This window comes from Calypte anna, chromosome W (genome assembly GCF_003957555.1).
Source record: "Calypte anna isolate BGI_N300 chromosome W, bCalAnn1_v1.p, whole genome shotgun sequence".
Classification (NCBI taxonomy): domain Eukaryota; kingdom Metazoa; phylum Chordata; class Aves; order Apodiformes; family Trochilidae; genus Calypte; species Calypte anna.
In genome coordinates this window covers 16336365-16357917 of record NC_044276.1, presented here as the reverse complement: position 1 = coordinate 16357917, position 21553 = coordinate 16336365, and the positions used below count along the sequence as shown (strand labels likewise).

The 21553-nt window shown below is 42.4% G+C and overlaps 1 protein-coding gene across 1 annotated transcript in view; it reads left to right on the top strand.

Moving 5' to 3' along the window:
- Window positions 1–21553, top strand: part of LOC103537518 (ubiquitin-conjugating enzyme E2 R2) — a 75787-nt gene that overhangs the window by 42271 nt on the left and 11963 nt on the right. The window contains exons 2-3 of the mRNA XM_030468304.1: window positions 15998–16084; window positions 20586–20683. Coding sequence (XP_030324164.1) covers window positions 15998–16084; window positions 20586–20683 — 185 coding nt within the window. The remainder of the gene's footprint in view (window positions 1–15997; window positions 16085–20585; window positions 20684–21553) is intronic.

The window sequence follows — 21553 nt, the reverse complement described above, 5'->3', positions numbered from 1 at the left end:
TACAATGGCCAGGAGAAAAAAGGCATGAGCATTAAAATAATCTGTACTGAGTTTTTTCACTTGTTTTTTGGATTCTTTATCAAGAGTGGTATGATCATCTAAAGATTTAACAATGGCATTAAATTCTCTATTTTTACAGTTTTTGTAAATCATATAAAGAGTTTTGGGGTATATTTATGGGCTTTGAGGTGCTCCCAGAAAGGACATACTAAAGCACACTCACGGTGTTAGCATGGAGACAAACACATAACCACTCGGGAGAGGTTATATGTGGTGCTTTATTTCGAGGCCCTGGGAACCAGGGGTACACACACAAATCTGGCTCCGAAGTCAGTCACAGCGCGGCTGCAATTTTATCCTGGAAAATTTCGCAATCTAATTGCATATTCAACAGGTTACAGCGTTTCCTAATACATATGCATGTGTAGATTGCTTCATTGGTGAATTGCGACACTGGCCCCTTCTGCGCTTGCGTGCCTCCCTCAGGTGGTCGTCGGGATGAAGTAAGTAGTCTTCCTCTAATGAAGTAAGATGTCTTCCTCGCTGTGACCTACTGAGATGCTTGGATCCCCACAAGTCTATGGGACCGGATGGGATCCACCCAAGGGTGATGAGGGAGCTGGCAGAAGAGCTTGCCAAGCCCCTCTCTATCATCTACCAACAGTCCTGGCTCACTGGGGACATCCCAGATGATTGGAAGTTGGCAAATCATAGAAACATAGAATTGGCTGGGTTGGAAGGGACCTCAGAGATCATCGAGTCCAACCCTTGAACCACCGTTGCGGTTGCTAGACTATGGCACTAAGTACCACATCCAGTCTCTTTTTAAATATCTCCAGGGACGGAGAATCTACTACTTCCCTGGGCAGCCCATTCCAATGCCTGATCACTCTCTCCATAAAGAAATTCTTTCTAATATCTAACCTAAACTTCCTCTGGCACAACTTAAGACCATGCCCTCTTGTCTTGTTGAAAGTCATCTGGGAAAAGAGACCAACCCCCACCTGGCTTCAACCTCCTTTCAGGTAGTTGTAGAGAGTGATGAGGTCTTCCCTGAACCTCCTCTTCTTCAGGCTGAACAGCCCCAGCTCCCTCAGCCTCTCCTCATAGGGTCTGTGCTCGAATTCCTTCACCAACCTGGTTGCCCTCCTTTGGACCTGCTCCAAGACCTTGATATCCTTCCTGAACTGAGGGGCCCAGAACTGGACACAGTATTTGAGGTGTGGCCTCACCAGGGCTGAGTACAGGGGCAGAATCACACCCTTGGACCTGCTGGCGACGCTGTTCTGGATACAGGCCAGGATGCCATTGGCCTTCTTGGGCACACTGCTGGCTCATGTTCAGCTTCCTGTCAATCCAGACTCATAGCTCACTTTCTGCCTCTGAGGAGTCTCGAACCCAGGGCCTCGGCAATGCAGTACTGTGTCTTAACCAGCTGCACCACCAGAGCCTCACTCTGAGGGTGATGAGCGCTAGTGGTGCAATGAAGGTAATACAGTGCTCCAAGAGCAACTGACCTCTCTGCAAGCATGCTCAGGACTGAGCTGAGCCTGTGCTTCAGGACTCAACTTTTATTGGCCCCCTGGTCCTGCTCATGTGCAGTGGGGGCCCACCCTAATTAGGCACAGGTGGGCTTAACACAAGCTCATGCCCACTCCCTGGCAATTAGAGGCACTTGGTTGCCTTGTTATACTACAGTGGCCTGGTCTGCTGTGCTTCTCACTCCATAGACTCTTCGTGTGATGCTCAGTCTTTGTGGCTGCTGATGATTTCTCTGCCGCCTCTGCTGAAGCCTTCGCTGTAGCTGATTTTCCCTTTTTCTTCTGTCTTTTTATGTCGTAAAAGGTTCCTTCTTTCCATTCATTATTGCTGTTTGGTGGCTTTGGTATCTTGGGGACCTTTCTTTTTATATTCAGGAATTCTTTAGTACTTGTATCTGATACCAATTTGCATTACCTGTCTGGCAGCTTTATCAGGAGCTATTCTGATTAGCATTTTATCTTCAGGCGTCTGATGAGATTTTCTGGTGGAGTCAGGTTTTGATACATTTCAAACAGTGTAAATAGAAGCTAGCAGACCAGGCTTTTGTTAGCTGGTACAGAGTAAACTAAGGTGAGCCAGAGGAAATGCTGAATCAAGAGGAAAAAAGTTTTACTATTTCCAATGTGTCCACATCACTTGCTCATGGATTGGGTGTCTAGGAGTAGATGATGCCACTTTGTCCTTTAAAGTATGATAGTTGTTGAATTTTAGGTGTTTGGCTGTTAAAAAAAGCAAGCTTATTGGCCGTAAGCTTTGAGTAGCATAGTCCCACAGTTCTGCCTTGGTGTACTTGTAGGCATTGATGGGTTTGTTCCTAAGAAATGCATATTTGTTTCACTGGGCCAGTTTAGGGCTGGAGGTATGTGGAGACAAATTGTACTAATCTGGAAAGGCATAGCCCTTTTGGTACAGGAAGGGAGGATCTTGGATCTGATACACAACTTTCCAGACTGCCTTAAGTGCCAGTGAAGGATACTGCTGTTGCAGTCTCTGATGGAAACCATTTTGCTCAGCTGAAAACAGTTCCTTAGAGGCTATGAAAACTGGGACAAGGTGGAGTAGAAAGGACTTGAGCAGTGGTTCTAATGAACAATGCTGAATGGGAATTTTGGTGGTTTTTTGTTTTGGTTTTTTTGGGGAAAGTCCTTGGAATCAGTTCCTGCAGCTGTCCCCCATGCCACTACCCTTTAGTACAGGTACTTTCTCCGCATATTACTTAAAACTCCTTGCATAACCTGAGATGTTTTTGTGAGCTGTGTTCCACTATTGTCCCTTGTATAGCTAGATACTTTCAAAACTGAAAATATATGTATAGCATAAGGCTTTTCTTAGACTAAAATTTCCAGCCTGTAGCTGCTCCTGTACCGAAACACAACTGAGAGAAGTGCAGAATAAAGTAGCTAGAGGAAAACAGTTGACTCCTGTTGGTAGCCTTGCAGCATTCTCCCATCCTGGTCATTAGTATGCTCATCTCTCCCATAATCTGCCAAGACATACAGAGCTCTTAAATGTACATCGTGGCATATTTGCTCCACAAAAGCATCTAGATAACTCATTTTTGCTCAGGAAATTAATTTCATGGAGGAACATAATTCTAACCAGGTAAAATAGCTTTGTAGGATACGTAGGGAGGGAAGAAATTGTACTTGACTTCCACTCAGTTTACAGTGTAATTTTTATCCACACATCTAAATTAGCTTAGCAACATGGTTTATTATAACAGTCCAGTATTTCAATTCTATGCACTGCCCATCCAGGTTTTTCTTGAGGTGATTTGGTTTCTCGATGTACCCTTCACTTAGATGTGGAGAATTTAACCACCCTTGAAAGACATAGTCCTAATCCATGACACTAGGCTAAAGAAAGTGTTACATCAGTATTAATGCTTATCAAAAAGTGTTATGTTTCAGGGCTTCCTGAAAGAGTGAAACTAGCTTTCCAGTTTCTATGTGCCACATCAGTGTGGCTGCTTCATACACAGGTTGCAAGATTGGAGAAACTGCATAGTTAATAATACCTGCTCTCAGGCTAGAGTGCAAACAAACCTACTTCCAGTTGATACTGTCAAAATTCATGCTCTGGAAAAGATACTGGAAGGTACTGCTATAACAGCTGTGTAAATTCACTCAAAGGATGTGTTTCTGAAGTGCCAATCTTAAACATCCTCATTTTCTGTGTCCATAAGACACTTTACTTAAAAACAGATGTCTGTTTCAGCTTGTAACTTGGTGCATAAATCAGGTACAATCTCTGTTCCCTGTTCTAGGAAGTTTTCAGAACTCTTTATTTGGTATATGTATTAAATGTTATCTACAAGCTGAAGAGGATAAGAAGGAAGCTGGTTTTTTCCCTTATTTGGATCAAGGTACAGTAAAAATTGTAGGTATAGCACTATTTAAATAATCCTATGTCATAATATGAGTGGACCAGGATTATTTTTGGTACCAGTACGAGGTCCTAAAGAGAGGGTCTTCAGGACCCTGAGGGATCTCAGAGGGGCAGAACACAGAGGGGTCAATATTCCCTCCCATTTCCTGCTCATACTCTATTAAAGTCAGGAGGACTGGAAGCTCAACCCCTTTTTTCCTGCTCCTTTCTTCCCCGCTGCTACTCTGCGCTCCTTTACCATCATCTTGAAACAAAGAAGTTCACCTCAACAGCACTTTGTCACTCTTAAGTCAGTATTCTTTATTAGCAGCGCTGGGGACCCACAGAGGATTTCTCCACCCTGCATGGTCTGTAAGAAAAAAACCTCAAGCAGTCTATATTACACAAGGGAATTATTTTCTGGAAACTAATTAACACTATATACCTGTTCATTAACATAAACACACCTATGGTTACATAGTTGAAAACTATGGTGCAGTCTCTGTTGGCATCTGGCAGTTATTCCCAAAATCATAGTTCCTCTGGTGGTTATTTACTTCCTCTAGTGGGCTTCTGTAGTCTTTATCACTGTGTCTCCTAGTTGAATTCATTCTTTACACATCCTCAGTCCATCCTTTGTCTTGTCCTCATTATCCTTATCTACCTGAAACCCAGTCTGTCCAGATGTTGCTTTCCTTATCAGTCCCATTCCAAGGAATGGTGCAACTACAAAATTATTTCAACTTGACAGCTTACACTGCACAGAACTGGTGTCTTCTGCTCCTGTAATTACGCTTCCTCACCTCCTACATACCTTGCTACCACCACTTAGTTTATATATTCTAATTAGTGTTATAACTAATCAAAGTTAATCACATTCTCAAAGTTAATTATACAAAAGGCCTAGCTAAGCAATACTTGTGTCTAGCAGAAGGGCCCTTCAGTAAAAGTAACCCTTTCAGTAAAAAGACAATACTGATGTCTAGCAGAAGGGCCTTTTAATCTTGCCACATGCTCTTCAGAATCCACATCCCTTGGGTGCTGGGAAGAGCCATGGAGCCCTATCCTAAGTTGACCCTGCTGCAAGAGGCCCTCAGGCACCTATCCCTGCCAGCATCGAGATTGGGTTGTATATTTGTTCCTTACCCTATGTGTTACTGCCCTTCTGTTCTAGTAGACCTGATTCAGTTCTAATTTCCAATTTTCAAGTCTTTTGTCCTTATTTCCCTTTTATCTTCCCTTGGGAGGGTGGAGGGGGGTAATAGAGAACAATTTTGTCCTCTGATTTTTGGTCCACCCAGACTGCTAAACCATGACATCGTACTTTGTACCAAGTGTGTGTGTGGCTTTCAGATGCTGATCACTGGTAGCCTGACTAGGAGTAATGTGTGAATACCAGCAAGGCTGTTAACTTGTACTTGACCATCTGATTCATAATCCCATTTACTTTATCACCACTAGAGGTTCCTCCAAGTCATGCTTTGGATATTTTTCTGTGTCAGGAAGCAGCTCATGCTTTAAGCAGCATGCAGATGTCTGAATCTGTCAGTGTAACATCTCTTTACAATCAGTTAACTTTTTTCATCAAAATAATCGGTCATCCTCTTGATGTTACAGCTGAACCTGAATCATCAATTTGAAATAGTTACTGATCATTAACTACTGATGAACTTTAAAGCAATGTTGAGTAGAAGCTTGAAGTGTTGCTTGCTAGTAACTGGAAAAAAACAAGCATGAAAATATTTGTAATGTGTAGGTAAATGATTTTGACAACAACATATTTTATATCAACATTGATAAGGCTATAATTACCAACACAGATTATTTTAGGGTTTGACACTTCCATGTATGTCTAGGGTAGGTTTCCCATGACAGGGCTGTATTTACGCTTGTATTCTCAAAACAGTCAACTTTTGCTGCAAACTGATTACTGCATTGTAATTTGGTAGGGTGTAGGTATCTTACATCAGGTACACTGTGTCTCAGATACAGGCTCTGATCAAACAGTCTTATAACATTAAGAGTAAGTTTTCAATAATTATTTTTATAAGCTAGGGAAGAATATCATCATGGGATTATGGCTAGCATACAAATAAGGATGAACTTTCTGTTCTCTGCCATTCCTGGGTTTTGGTAGCCTCATCTCATTCCATATACAAACAAGAAAGTCCTGTGCAAGTCTTAGGTTTTTGCAGATGTGTATAATTTTTTCTGAATGAAGTTAGAGATAATCCAGTTCCCTAACAGCATAAGGCTACTACAATTTTTGATCATGGCAGCATGCTGGAGCACTATACTGGAGCTATTTGAAAGACAGCATGCATTTTTATAGATTAAGTATCAGTGATCTCTGTAGTCAGATACTTAGATGTGATGATCCTAATATTTAGAAAGTGGAGGAGCTTTTAGATGAGTCTTTGCAGGAAAGCAATATGATTTGTTTCTGTGGAGGCTTCAAAATAAGAAGGTGCTGTGTGGCTACAGGCATACATGTGAGGACCTATTGTCATGTTCAGGTCCAGCCAGGCCTCTGCTTGTTCACCCCTCTCCCCACACTGTGGGATGGGAAGGAGGACATCCACCTAAAGGCTTCTAAATTGAGACAAGGACAGGAAAGTTTTCACACAATTATGGTCACAGACAAAACAGACAGACTCAATGTGGGGAGAGAAAAAAAAATCAATTTAATTTATTAGAACAGGAGAAAGAGAAAACACGGACAGATCTTAATACCTTCCCCCTACCCCTTCCTTCTTCCCAGGTCCAAATTACTTCACTCCTGCCTCCCTGTCAGCAGCACAGGGGAGGGGCAGTGGAGGTTTAGGGTCATGTTATGGTCTGAAGTAACATTAAAATTTGGATCCGCAAAACCAAGTCCAACCATAGAAGGGTTGGGTGCAAGCAGATTTTATTTGACAATTGACACAGGAAAAAATAGAGAGCCAGGCAAAAGAGGGAGAGAGAAAAAGAAGATATAAGAGAGAGAAAAAAAATTGGTAAGAAAGTGGTAAAAAAGAATGAGAGAGAAAAGTAGAGAAAAAGGGTAAGAAAGTGCCTCCACCCTAGCCAGGGCTATTCACTTTAAAATTGCTCCTTTGAGACAATTGCAAATCAGTGAGGTCAGACTCTCACAGGTCAGTTCCCTGCAGAGATACCTCCTACTAAACCAGTTTGCTCCAAGCCCCATCCAACCTGGCCTTCAACACTGCCAGGGATGGGGCAGCCACAGCTTCTCTAGGTAACCTCTTCCAGTGTCTCACCACCCTCACAGGAAAGAATTTCTACCTAAAATCTCATCTAAATCTCCCCTCTTCCAGTTTGAAACCATTCCCCCCCCTCGTCCTATCACTCTAGCCCCTTGTCAAAAGTCCTTCCCCAGCTTTCTTGTAGCCCCTTCAGGTACTGGAAAATGCTCTAAGGTCTCTCTAGAGCCTTCTCTTCTCCAGGCTGAACAACCCCAACTTTCTCAGCCTGTCCTTGTAGCAGAGCTGCTCCAGCCCTCTGATCCTGTTTGTGGCCCCCCTCTGGACTCACTCCAACAGCTCCATGTCCTTGTGTTGGGAATCCAGACAAGGACCTAGCACTGCAGAGGGGTATCACAGTTTAGCAGTTTGGGTGGGCCAAAAACCAGAGGACAAAATTGCTCTCTATTACCCCCCCTCCACCCTCCCAAGGGAAGATAAAAGGGAAATAAGGACAAGAGACTTGAAAATTGGAAATTAGAACTGAATCAGGTCTACTAGAACAGAAGGGCAGTAACACATAGGGTAAGGAACAAATATACAACCCAATCTTGATGTTGGCAGGGATGTGCCTGAGGGCCTCTTGCAGCAGGGTCAACTCAGGAGGGGGCTCCATGGCTCTTCCCAGCACCCTTCACAGATTCTGAAGTGCACGTGGTGAGCTGATGGTAAAGAAGGGGTTCTCCAAGGCCTTGGAGTGCAGGGAAGAAGCAGAGAAGAAAGGAGCAGGAAAAAAGGGGTTGAGCTCCCCATCCTCCTGACTTTATTATAGAGTATGGGCTGGAAATGGGAGGGAATATTGATCCCTCTGTGTTTTGTCCCTCTTGGATGCCTCAGGGTCCTGAAGACCCTCTCTTTAGGTCCTCATATTGGTACCAAAAATTAGCCTGATTCACTCAAATAATGACAGGGGTATTATGAGAGCCGAGCTGAGGGGTAGAATCCCCTCCCTCAACCTGCTGGCCATTCTGCTGATGATACCATTGGCTTTCTGAGCTACCAGCGCACATTGACAGTTCATGTTGAGCTTCTTATCAACCATCACCCCTAAGTCCTCCTCCTTAGGGCTGTTCTTTATCCATTCTCCACCCAACCTGTATTTATGCTTGGGATTGCCCCAACCCAGGTGCAGGACCTTGAGTTTGGCCTTATTGAACTTCATGAGGTTGGCATGGGCCCTCCTCTTCAGCCTGTCAAGGTCCCTCTGGATGGCCTCCCCTTCAGTGTGTGGACCACACTACACAGGTTGGTGTTGTCAGCAAACTTGCTGCGGGTGCACTCAGTTCCACTGTCCACGTTGCTGACAAAGATGTTAAACAGTGCCAGTCCCAGTACTGACCCTGAGGAATACCACTCATCACTGGTCTCCATTTGGACATCAAGCCATTGACTGCAACTCTGTGAGTGTGACTATCCAGCCAGTTCCTTATCCACCAAGTTGTCCTGCTGTCAATCCATGTCTCTCCAATTCAGAGACCAGGATGTCAAATGCCTTGCACAAGTCCAGGTAGATGACATCACTTGCTCTTCCTTATCCACTAATGCTGTAGTCCTGTCATAGAAGGCCACCAAATTTTTCAGGCATTAGTTGCTCTTAGTAAAGCTGTGTTGTCTGTCACCAATCAACTCCTTGTTTTCTATGTCCCTTAGCATAGTTTCATGAGGATCTCTTCCTGATATTGGTATTTCTGATTTTAGATCTAAGGAGCAAAAGACTAATTAGTGGATGAAAGCTCTTTCTTTAAAAGTGTTATTGTAGCTTTGATTTTCATATCACAGACTTGCTGTTTTGATCCAGATTGGGTGATTTAAAAATCACAAAGGATTACCTTGGTTGGAAAAGACCTTCAAGGTCCAACCATAATCTAACACTGACAAGTCCTCAACTAAGCCATATCCTTAAGCGCTATGTCTATAGGACTCTTAAATACCTCCAAGGATGGTGACTCCACCACTTCCCTGGGCAGCCTGTTCCAATGTCTGATAACCCTTTCAGTGAAGAAATTCTTCCTAACATTCAATCTAAACCTCCCCTGGAGTAACTTGAGACCAATACTTCTTGTCCTATCACTTGTAACTTCACTGAACAGACTGATCTCCACCTCTTTACAACTTCTCAGGTAGTTGTGGAGAGCAATTGGGTCTCAGCCTCCTCTTCTCCAAGCTAAACAAGCCTAGCTCCCTCAACTGCTCCTTGTAAGACATGTACTCCAAACCCTTCATCAGATTTGTTGCCATTCTTCAGACATGCTCTATTAGCTCAGTGTCTTTCCTGTAATGAGGGGCCCAGAACTGGACACAGTACTTGAGGTGTGGTCTCACCAGTGCCGAGTACAGGGGTAAGATCACCTCCCTGGTCCTGCTGGCCACACTATTCCTGATACACACCTGTGCACACTGCTGGCTCATGTTCAGCTGCCTGTCAATCAACACACCCAATTTTAGTCCCAGCTTTATGAACATAGCTACATGGAGAGAGAAATATTTACTAACAGTTTACCATTAACAGAAGTTTTGGTAAAAGGAAGTGTAGTTTATACCAGAGTAGTCTTTCATTGGAAATGACAGCTTTTAGTAATGTGTCAGATGACTAAATTAGGAAGTGTATACAAGATACAAGTGTGAAGCAAGAATGGACTTCTGCCTGTCAAACTAGTTTCTGATTTCATAAGTTAACCTTGCATCTTGAGTCATCTTTGACCTACTGATTTGTGTCTCTCTTTGTTTAGAAGCTTCATGCCCTTTTTATGAAATCTAGTTCACTCTTCACATTCAGGTCTTTGTGATTTAAATTCTTTTTGAAACAGTGCAGATAATACAGAATGTAAGGGATTTGCTGCTGTTAGTATTCATATAGCTACTTCAGCAGCAAGGGAGTTTTCAGGACTCATAATATTTGATTCGCCTGGTTACTCATCTTCTAACTTGGGTTAGAGATGTGGTCCTAGTTCTCTAAAAGCACAATGAATGTCAGTAAATATTGTTATAGTGCTGCTGGGTGTTATGGTCCATAACTATTTTATATTTTGTTTGTGAGGATATATTAGCCTCTGCTCATATACGTCGCAAAAATTTCAAAAAGGTAACAGATTTTATGATTTAAGCAAATTATAATGATTTATTTCAGGGAAAAAATTACACCACGCTGAAAAAGGTTAATAGTGGGAGAGAGAAACAGGAAAAACGAGATTTTTAACAATCACCCCAGGGAAAGGGCTGTTAAGAGAAGAAAGCAAACAATTAAGCTTTTTCACCCTCCATTGCCTCGGGGCTGTTCGTTACAGCCGAAGCTCCTGGCCTGGTCTGCTGTGCTGCTAGTTCCGCGTCACTCAGTAGGCTCTTGGTGTGCTGCTCCGTCTTTGCTGATGATGATTTGCTGCGCACTTTTGCTGTCGCCTTTTCTCCTTTTCCCTCTGAGTTTTTTCTAGTAAAAAAACTTCTTTTCTTCCATTAATTTTTTTCAGAGGGTTGCAATTGGTGACTTGGGACCTTCCTTTTAATATTCAGGTCTTTCCCGGAATTCTAGTATTTGCTATCAATTTGCATTAGATATCTGGCGGTTATTAGCATTTTATCTTTTTAGTCCTGATGAGATTTTGCTGATGGAGCCAGGCGTGATACATGTTAAACAGTGCAAACTGAAGTTGGGGAGCCAGAGAAAATAAGTTTTGCTACAGTTTAACAGAGTAGATGACAGTCGGGGTGGGGGGAAAATCTGTTAATTGGAAATAGCTTTGATATATTTTAAAAGAGTAGAGGAATGCTGGATCAAGAGACAATTTCATATTTTCAATGTGTTCACATCACTGGGAAATGAAGCTAGAATTGGGACTAAATTATCAGGCTAGTGCCCAGCTCTGACACAAGAAATTACTTATGTCCTAAGTCACAATATCTGGAGCTGAAATAGCAATGTTTGACCTACATTAATTTTTAATTTGTCAAATAGTTGACAGTGCAGTGTGGCTAGCTTCAATGCTGCTTTACAAGTTCTGAAGCTGAACGATTTCATGGTGCTTTAGACCTCACTGATATGCAAAACAGACTTAGTACTTACCACTGACCTCTACTGAGGGTGTTTTCCATTACATAGTATTTAATATTGCATAGACTAATCCAGACTTCATGTGGAAGAGGAGAATCCATTACATGAATTGTATAAATGCTTTATGTGCTAGAAACAGTAAAGGGCATTTTGTAAGATTAACACAACCCAGTAGTGGTCTGTAGTTGCTGTTCTTGATGGCTTTCTTGTATGTTAAATGTACTGTAGTTATTAGCACACTAGCAATAGCCATTCATTAGGGGTGCAGCTACGGCAAGCGATGATGTGCAAAGCAAGGAGTCTGGTTATGTTTGTTGCAAAGAAAAATGAGGAAGCCTTGTGCTGTCTGCAAGTGCTAAAACTTACCAGGGCAGGGTGGGTGATCTGTGGAGACCTTGGTGGTACCTGCACACACAGTCAATAGGAGCTTGTCTGTGACCTTGCTGTAGCAGATAATTACTAAAAAGCACAAAATATTTTAAAAATGCAAATACTTCCTTCCTATCTGAACTTATATATAGTTTTCAAAGGATACTCAGTTTTACTGGTGCTGGACTTGCATTAAGCTTGTGATGTTTTAAAATAAAAATTATCTTTCACTGGCACTTCCAGAAACACCAAGCAGCTGCAGTTTCCATTGGCCATTGTAAAAGCTACTGGTGCTCCTGATTTCCCCAAATCAGGTCAGTTGTGATGCTGGCAGCTTTCCAGGAAATGTGTGCTCTTCCCCCCCATTGCCTCTTTGCAGTGGGCATATAGGATGGATTCACCATTCCTACCTTTGCTGCCTAAAAATTAGGGATCTAGGATTTGTGAGCTTGAAAAAAGTAAAAGAAATCAGTGTCAGACTACAGGAGTGTCATATAACAGCTCGGCTGGAATAAACAATGTTTTTTTAGACAGCTGAAGCTAGGAGGGAGTCCTGCCTGCATTAGTGCTCCCCACTGAGAGGGAGATGATAATAAGTATCAAGTGCATGGCAAGATCTCCAGAAACAAAATAGTTATTCCTAGTGACTGAATCACGACTTAATTCAGCAGTTGGTAGAAACATTAGGTTTATATTTTCAGTCAAATAACATGGTATCTAGTAAGACTTTATTTTTTTGGCATACATAGATTTCACTATGGCTTTGCTCTAAACATGCAACTGGTTACAGGCAAGCTTGGGTTTCAGCACATAAAAGATTTCTCTAATTGCTCTCCAGTTGCACTTTCTGGCACCAGAGCTCAAGAGGCATCCTTCATGTGGCAAAACACCAGCTTTATTTAATTCCATAATGAATGTAGACAGGCAGATAGCCCTTTTCTGTTACAGTTGTGGCTGCAAAACAGGATTTGGAAGTTTGAAACAGTCTTCCAGGATCTACAGCTTCTGCATGAGTCTGCATCACAGAGACCATAACTGGTGCTCCAAGCTTAGCCTTTGTAGTGCTTTTCTTGAGATGAGACCCTTAGGGTTAGATGATTTGAGAGCAGAGGGTTTTTACTGAGAGGAATGAGACCTGCTCCCTCAGCTCCTTGACCATGTATGTGGAATATAAACATGGTAAATCTGCTATACTACTGGCAGTATGCTTTTTTGATTTACTATAAACTATACCTGTGTAGAAGACATGTTCTGCCAAGAAACGCAGGAATGGACTTTATTGGTAAAACCCCAGTGATCCAGAGGAGTTTGCAGCTACATGATACAAGCGCTTGAGCTGAAGCAAATTTGCTCTGTTGTGGTAAATATCTCCTCTGCTCCCAGTGCAGGGTGGCATGTTGTAGAGCCAGACATTTCCTTACTGCAGCAGCCACTCTCTTTTGCAGTGGTGTAGTGACAAGAGACATTTGCTTGTTCTCGGAGCGATGCTATTCATGTAACTGACCTTAAACAGTGGGTGTTACGATCCGAGTTATTTATATTTTGATTGCGAGGAAAATTCAGCCACTACTTATAGACGACTCGTGAATTTACAAAAATAACAAGGCTTTAGAATTTAAACAAGTTACAAAGATTTATTTTAAACAGGGAAAACCAGTTTTGCTAGCAGAAAGCCTTTGCATAAATTAGTCACCTTGGAAAGAGAGTCATTAAGGTAAAAGGAAAAAAACAAAAAGATTTTGTCACCGTCCGCCAGCCCTGGCCTCAGGCTGTAGTCGTTTGTGAAGGATCCGTTGCTTCTGCCGCTTTTCCGTTCCTCGTAGCTGGAAACCGAAGTGCCGAGAGAAGGGGGCGTCTAGAAAAAGCTACTGCTTTTTCCTTTTTTTCTAGGGTTTTTTATACCCCAAAAGAAAGAGGGGTCCCTTTATTGCATAAGTCCCTGATACATACAGATTTCCAGACTTCCCGGAGATGAGTCATCCTTATCTTTTGGTCTTTTGGTGTCCTGCTACTTTCATTGTTTTTGTCTCCACCATGCACCAGGAGGCGACCTTATAAGCAATCTTATCTTTTAGGTGTCTGTCAGGCATACATTGAGGTAAACATATGTTAATTGCAAGCAGGAAGAGAGAAGAAAAAAAAAGTGATTCAAGAGACATATTTTGTATTTTCAATTCCACGTGTATACATCAGTGGGCTAGGATTATTTAATCAGATCATAAATCTTTTGATTGTGAGCGTGCTGTGGCAAATGACTGCGAGTGTTACAGTCTGAGGTAACATTAAAATTTTTTTTTGTTTTGGATCCGTGAAACAAAGTCCAACCATAGAAGGGTCGGGTGCAAGCAGACTTTATTTGACAATTGACACAGGCAAAAATTATAGAGCCAGGCAAAAGAGGGAGAGAGGAAAAAGAAGATAGAGAAAAGTGGTAAGAAAGTGGGAAGAAAGAATGAGAGAGAAAAGATGAGAAAAAGGGTAATAAAGTGGGAAGAGAGAAAGAGAGTGTCACCACCAGGGATCCAGCTGTCCAGCTGTTTCTTCAAGATGGCTGATCCTGGACAGGGTCCGATGCAAAACAGCGGTGGGTCAAGAGACGACAAAGCATCCACAGCATGGACAGCTATATATCCCTGAGTTCCTTTTGTTCAGAAGGGACAGCTGTCAGTCAGCTGCCACAGAAGCCAGGTTCATCAGCATCAGAGCCATTGCAGACAGGCTCACCTGGAGGGGAGCTTCAGCAGAAGGGTGCAGTCCCCCACCCACTCATCAGTTCTTAGCTTCTTCCAGGTGGCACTCCCAGCTCTGATCCAGCCACCTTATCCAGGTGCTTAGCAAGTACAATCAAGGTGGCTTAATCGTGCCACCCAGCATTGAAGGATGGCCCTCAGAAAAGGGGAGTAGTCTCCACCCAGTAGTTCTTATCTCTTTGCAAGGTGTCACCCCCTGCTCAGTTCTGGCCAAGCAGGTCCTCCACCCTAGCCAGGGCTATTCACTTTAAAATTGCTCTTTTGAGACAACTGCAAATCAGTGAGATCAGACTCTCACAGTGAGGACTTGGTGCTGCTGGAACATCCCCACATACAGTCAGTATTGCAAGAGGACACGTGCAAAGCATAAAGCCATGTGAGCTGCTGAAGTTGTTTCATAAAGGTGAACAGAAAACCTTCTTTTCCTAGCTGCTTGGCACTCTGGCCTCATAAAATTTGCGTTACAAAGCAAAAGCATATGCCAGTATTAGTAAAACTATAGCCAGGTACTTAGTGGCTTGGTTGTCTGCTTATGTTTCTGAGAATAAAACTTCCCATGTCTTGTCCTGTTGAACAATGTCAGCACCCTGCATCCAAGTGGCATGTTTAGATAAGAGAGTGACCCAGGATTCTGCTCTTGCTATATGTTACATGCTTTTGGGGTCTCTTCTTGCATTCTCAGTTGCATGTAAGCCTGACTGTGGTGCAGGTGCCAGGAGATGCTTCTCTGGAGATGCCACGCTAGACTGGTGGGACTTTCTTGGTGGGTTGAGCAGTGCCAAGGGAAGGGTCTGTGCTCCACAGTGCAGAAAGAGGTGTGTAAGTCCACTTTTCAGAGGGGAGTGTTTTGGGCAATTAATCATCCAGATTGAGCCCTCTTTCCTACTGGCTGGCTTTTCTGACCACTGAGAATGGCAGGACAGCAAAGAGAAGTTGATATCCAGTGCTGGTATCTCTGCAGTCTTCCCACAGCTGAATCAGCTCTGAGTCTCCACAGCTGGCTGCTGACCTTAGAGGCACTGGAAGGTAATGTTTGCTGTTGCTGATATCAATATTTGGTTCATCAAGTTGTACTGATTTATTAAACAGACACAGATGATATTCAGATTTGGGAAATGCTTGTGGTGGAAAGAAATGTTGCATTAGGAACACAGGTAGATGGATCAATTTAACTCTTGCACAAGAAAGGCAAAAAACCTTTGGATTTTAATTGAGCAAGTATTTTAACTTCCCCCTCCCCACATACACACAGAAAGAGTAATTAAAAATCTTTGCACTGGAAAATGTAAAACAGGTCACCATAGCAAATGTTTTCAGCCTGCATCTGACCTAGCAAGACAGTAATGATATCTTGAGTTTTAGCTTTTCAAATTTATTTTACCCCGTTGAACAACTGTTGTTGGATAGTGCTGTTGAATTAGGACTTGGTAAATGCATTTTGGGTTGTTTTCTGAATATTACCAGCCCAGGTAAGGCTTGGTGTTTAGATTTTTCTTTCTCAGTTAGTGTTTCACTCAGAAGAAATTGTGTAGTTATACTGTGGGCCCACATGGGCACTGATATATAAAATAATCTATTTAATGGACTTAATAGCAATCGTTTTTTTCCAGACTTTTACTGTGATGGTTGCTTGTTAATCTCTTTGTTCTGTTTCATAACTAAAATATTTTGCTTTTTTCCAGGCTCACATTAAATTTCCTATCGACTATCCGTATTCACCACCTACCTTCAGATTCCTGACCAAAATGTGGCACCCCAACATTTATGAGGTAAGGTGTTTTTTTTAAAGTAATTAATTTCTTTTTCTCAGGCATGTGAAAAGGTTTTCTATGTCCTTAAACTTCTGAAAGTATTAAAGGTGCTAAATGTCTCTAGACATAAGTAAAGTGGTTAGTTCTTTGTGTTTAAATATCAGCTTCATGGTTGCAGAGTTAATCTAAATGTAAGAAATGCTTTTCCTGTAGGTGAGGATGGAGACTTTCTCATACCTGTAAGTGCAGCAGGCAGCCCCAGCCAAAGCAGTGTGCTATGAGTGATGGCAATTTTAGGGGATTCATGGATCAAGGCTGGTGTGTGGGATCTTGCCCTACTGTGATACTTAAGCAATTAGTTGTTGTTTTTACACCTTTCAAGTACATTTTTAATTTGAGTATATCCTACAAAATTGCATTATTAGACAAGAAATAGTGGGAAACAGTCTTCTGCAGCAGTCAGACTATTGATGAAGGAGTTAATACTTGGGCTGCAGAAAGAACCAGAGCTGTAGTCCAGGACTAGAGGAAATGTCCTGAAGTTGCACCAGGGGAGGCTTAGACTAGATAGTAGGAAGAATTTCTTTACTAAGGGAGTAGTCAAGCACTGGAACAGGCTGCCCAGGGAGGTGGTGGATGCACCATCCCTGGAGGTACTTAAAAACCATGTAGATGAGGCACTTCAGGACACGATCTATTGGGCATGGGTTTTTTTTCTGGGTTGACAGTTGGACTCTGTGATCTTGGAGGTCTTTTCCAACCATGACAATTCTATGATTCCAGAGGAGTCACAGCCTGGTCACCCTGGGACCAGAGTGAACAGTTATCTTTGAGCTTAATGTCTGCTAGCCAATTTGAAGTAGCCCTTAGTTCAGTGCATGTATAGGTCACATTCAGAGCGTAACACTGGGCTATCAAGTCAATGACTGGATCATGGTATAACTACATAGCAGGTCCAGAAGTGGAATGATTTTATATAAAAATGCTTTTTAGAAAGCAGCACTTCCTAGTTTGAAAACATTCTCTTCATGATGCTGAGCACAGGCTGTTTGAAGATATTTAAAGTCAAGTCATAAGGGACCAAAGCACTGGGGGAAGTGATGCAATGAAGATATGTCTGGTGCATCTCAGCATGGTGTGGTGCTCTGCTGATAGACTAGTCAGGGGCTGGTAGTGGCCCAGCTCTGCTAATATGGCAGTGCTCAGGTTAACCTCTGCTGTTGCTGCGGCATAGCATATGTTGTCCTGCATCTGGTGTGAATGGACTATGTTGTGTTTCTTCCTGGGCTTTCACCTATCAAGTGACCTTTAAGGTTTATCCTGGAGCTTGGTTGAGTTGAGCTGTTGTGTTAGAGCTCATGGGAGCAGCAGCTTGAGACAGAGTTTAATAGTGCTGCTGCAAAGACTGGGAGAAGCATTTGATTTCATACAATTGGTTCAAAATTACCAAATTTCCTAGAGCTGTGTTTGAAAGTTGAAGGTCTGTTTTGGCTTAAAACTTGACTTAAACTTTTAGTGGAGGCCAGTCAAATCCTTGCTAAACTTTTGGATATTGTAGCTAAGTGTCAGCCTGCTAGGAATATTGGTTGAATAGTTTACGAGGAGCTAAAGGCCTTTCAAAAATGTTCCTGTTGGTACAGCTCTGTCACCTTATCACAGGTATTCCTATGAGAGGCTCAGCAGGTTTCCTTTGGGTCCACTTCAAAACAGGAATGTCACTTCTCTTCCTTGCTGCAAACAAATGATGACTTCAGTTGATGCTGCTAAATGCTCAGCCCAAATAAGAATGCTTCAAATGTCATGGTGCAAATGGCACTGGTAGCTTAGTAATAAATAGACAAAAGCCTCTCCAAACTTCAGTGCAAAACAGGATAGTAATCAATTTTAATTACTGGATGCTCAGGAGGATTGCCCTAAGCCATGAACATCCTGACATCAGTCATCTGACAGTCTTCTGACTTGAGTTTTGGACTTGGCATCGCATCTTGCATGTAGCTAAGGATGGTTCTCCTTAGGCTCTATTTCAGTTACATGGATCTATAAATAAAGACAGCTTTGAGGCCTGCAGATTACTGCACATCCATACTGTGAATATTGATTCTGAATCCAGAATTTCTCATGCAGTAGGTGAGTTGGAAATAGTTATTAAAATTGTATGTACAAAATGAGTCTTGGAAAGGACCTCTTCCAGTCCTGGTGGGAAATATGAAAAAATGGCTCTGGAAACAACTGAAGGTAGGAGGAGAAACTCACCCAAAACTTGATGGGTGCATTTTGGGGTAATTTTTCAAATACTCCTGCTCTCAGCTTTGTACTTTGTATTCATAGCAGTATTTCTTGGAGCTGAGAAAATCTCAAGCAGTTTGCAGGGTGTTTTGGAAACAACATTTAAGCAACGTAAATGAGGCACTGGTTGGGGCTGACATACCATTTCTGAGCAATGAGACTTTAGTAACTTGTGTGTTTTTCTTATCTCCAATTTACTGGGTCATTCAGTTGAATTTTGGTAAAACTGCATTGAAGACTTGGGTTTTATTTTTATGACATAAGTTCTCAATCCTAATAGAAATATAGGCTATTTCCCATCAGCAGATGTATACCCTGTCCTCTTCGTGTATCTTTCAAAAATGAACATATGGAAAGGCTCTCACATTGTTAATAGTGATCCCTAAAACCTTGTGCTGATCTCATCGGGCCTCATGACACCTTTACCCTTCCAGGCTATGCAATGCAGTGTTGCCTTGCTTGAATTCCCAAGCATGTAACATTGTTTCAAGAGGGAAACTTTTCACATTCTTGCTTACTTCTATATTTTCATATTGCCCAATATCTACTTGTCCACATGCTGCTTACCTGATCACATGAGGAACTTCCCCTGAGTGCAATGATGGCTTCTCCTAGTCACCAGCACTGCATTCTCCCAGGAGATGCTACCTTACAAACTGTTCCAGCAACATAAGTGGGTACTTGGGTATTCAGCAGCTCCAGGAGCTATGTTGCTGGTTTTGTGTTCTTGACAAAAAAAAACCCTGCTTCAAAACAACAGGGTTTGCTAAATTAGCATACCTGGCAGGATTAGTGAGCTGCTGAAATCAGGATACTGATCACAAGCTTCCAAGATTAAAGCAGGATCTCATTTGGTTATAAAATAAATGTCATTGTTAATCAAAGAGAGTTAAAATGTTTGGGAGGCCCTTCAGGTGAGTTGTTGCTATCTGTAGCTGTGATCATGAGTTTGGGCTCAAAGGCACAGATACTATTTCTGTGAGCAGTGCTAATTTGTGCTTTGGCTCCTGTGCATTGAGCAGTATTGGAGGGTCCTCAGGACATAGCTGAGGTACATGGAAAACTAGCAGCCTGCGATCGATCTTGAACAAAACTGATCTGTAGCTTCTCTCTTCTTCCTATCATCAACCTGTACCTTGGTTTAGGGTGACAAGGGACAGTGTAAGCACTGCCCATCAGATGAGGCTGTAACACCTGAAGGTGTGGGGCTGCCTCGGGCAACTTCTAAGTTGTCCTAGCAGCCAGTTGCAAGAGGCAGCAAGCTAGCAGGGCCTGGAGAGGCCAACATCTGCTGGCCACACTCAGACCCCATCTGCACCATCACCTCATTCTGCAGTAAGGCATGGGGACCCCATGAAGCCCTGGAGTTAATTTCAGTGAAGAATATCAGCTGTGGTGAATACTGCTACAACACTCCAACAAAGTAATCATGTCAGAGTGCTGTTGCTGATGGAGAACTAGTTTTACAGGCTTCTTAAAGGGTTTATAAGTGGTAGGCATTACGGAGCTTTAAATCTATATTCAAACTATAACACTGGTGAGTAGAACACAGATTGAGGATTATGTGGATGTGTGGTTTCCATATGCTGCCAAAATATTCGTCCTCTTGCATGTTGGAAGGGATTTTCAGTGAAATCTTCAGAAAGCATCTCCTGCTTTTTCCACCTGGTATTTCAAACAGCTGCATCCTTGGGGAGCAATGTAAGCCTGCCACGCACCATCTATTCAATATCCTTGTGTCCCAGGAGAAGCATTGCTTTGATACCTGAGCTAGTAGAGAATGCTAAACCCTTCAGTTCAAAAATTCCTGTAGCTAACTCACCTACCACTGGGACCAAAATTCTTAACACTACTTTGGGTCTCCTGTGAATAAAGCTCATTTCTGTCACTGTGATAGTATTTTTGCTATCTGGAGACTTAATCTAGTTTTATATGACTTTATTTCTATTTTTATTTGTTTTACTACATTCTTAAAAACCTCTTGACTAGAAATTGTTTTATACCAATTTGCAGACTAATCCTCTTTAGCAAGGGAGACTTTTGAACATACAAATACAGTAGACACAGGAAGAATTGCGAAGTGTTTCCAGTTCTTGCACATATTTTTACTGCTTCTTGACATGTTTGTATCAAAAAGGTTAAACTGCTCAGAACCTAGCCAGAGCGTTGGAGTCAGGTCATCAGACCTCTGCCTCAAGCCAGGCTATTCTCTACTTTTGTTTGTGTCTTGCAGAACGGAGATGTATGTATTTCAATTCTTCACCCACCTGTAGATGACCCACAAAGTGGAGAGCTACCATCTGAGAGGTGGAACCCTACTCAAAATGTCAGGTAACAGTGTGAATCCATGATGTACAGCAGTGACCTCAAAGGCCTGTCATCTCTCTCCAAAACTTAAGGCCTGTGTTGAAAAAGGTTTGGAAGGGAATTTAAAACTAAGGGCTTTAGGTTTTGAATTGGGTGGGAACCAAACTTATTAAGCTGTCTGAAGTGCTGTGTGTCCTGATGCTGGGCTAACAATGTGGAGACTTCTGTCCTGTTCACAGGGTTTCATGCTCCTAAAGCAAATTATCATAGATGTTCTAGCTCATGTTATGATGTTCAGTTCATGTTGTCCTACACTTCAAACAAGATACCTCTAGTGGAAAAGAACATCTTTGAGTATTCAGGCTCAGTAGGAGTAACTTTGTGCATAATCCTACATACTGTTTGCCCTCCAGTATGTTTCCTCTTCTGTGGTGTGTTATCTTGAGCAGCTAGTCAGGTGTCACAGTTTAAGCAATTAAACAACTGACTGATGCTTTCTATTAACCCCTCTCCCCTATAGGAAAATGAGAGAATAAGGGAGAGAGACTTACATGTTGGAAACTAAACTACGCAGCTTTAATGAAACAGTAATGATGAAAAGGAAAATTATTAAATATAGGGTGCAGGGCAGGTCCTGGAAAAGTCACAGGCTGGGCTTCTGGAGTCAGTGGCAGACAGGAGCTGGATGCAGGAACACACAGATTCAGGAGGGCATGGATTAGGTTCAAAGGCAGATGAATGGACAGAATCCTCCCAGGATGCCGTCCATGGACAAAGAGAGCTTGACCCTCCTGATCCCTCAGATCTAAACCAAGTATGCCGTGTATGGGATGGAATACTACATTTGGTCAATTTTGGTCACCTGTGTGTTCTGTTCCTCCCTAAAGGAGGGTT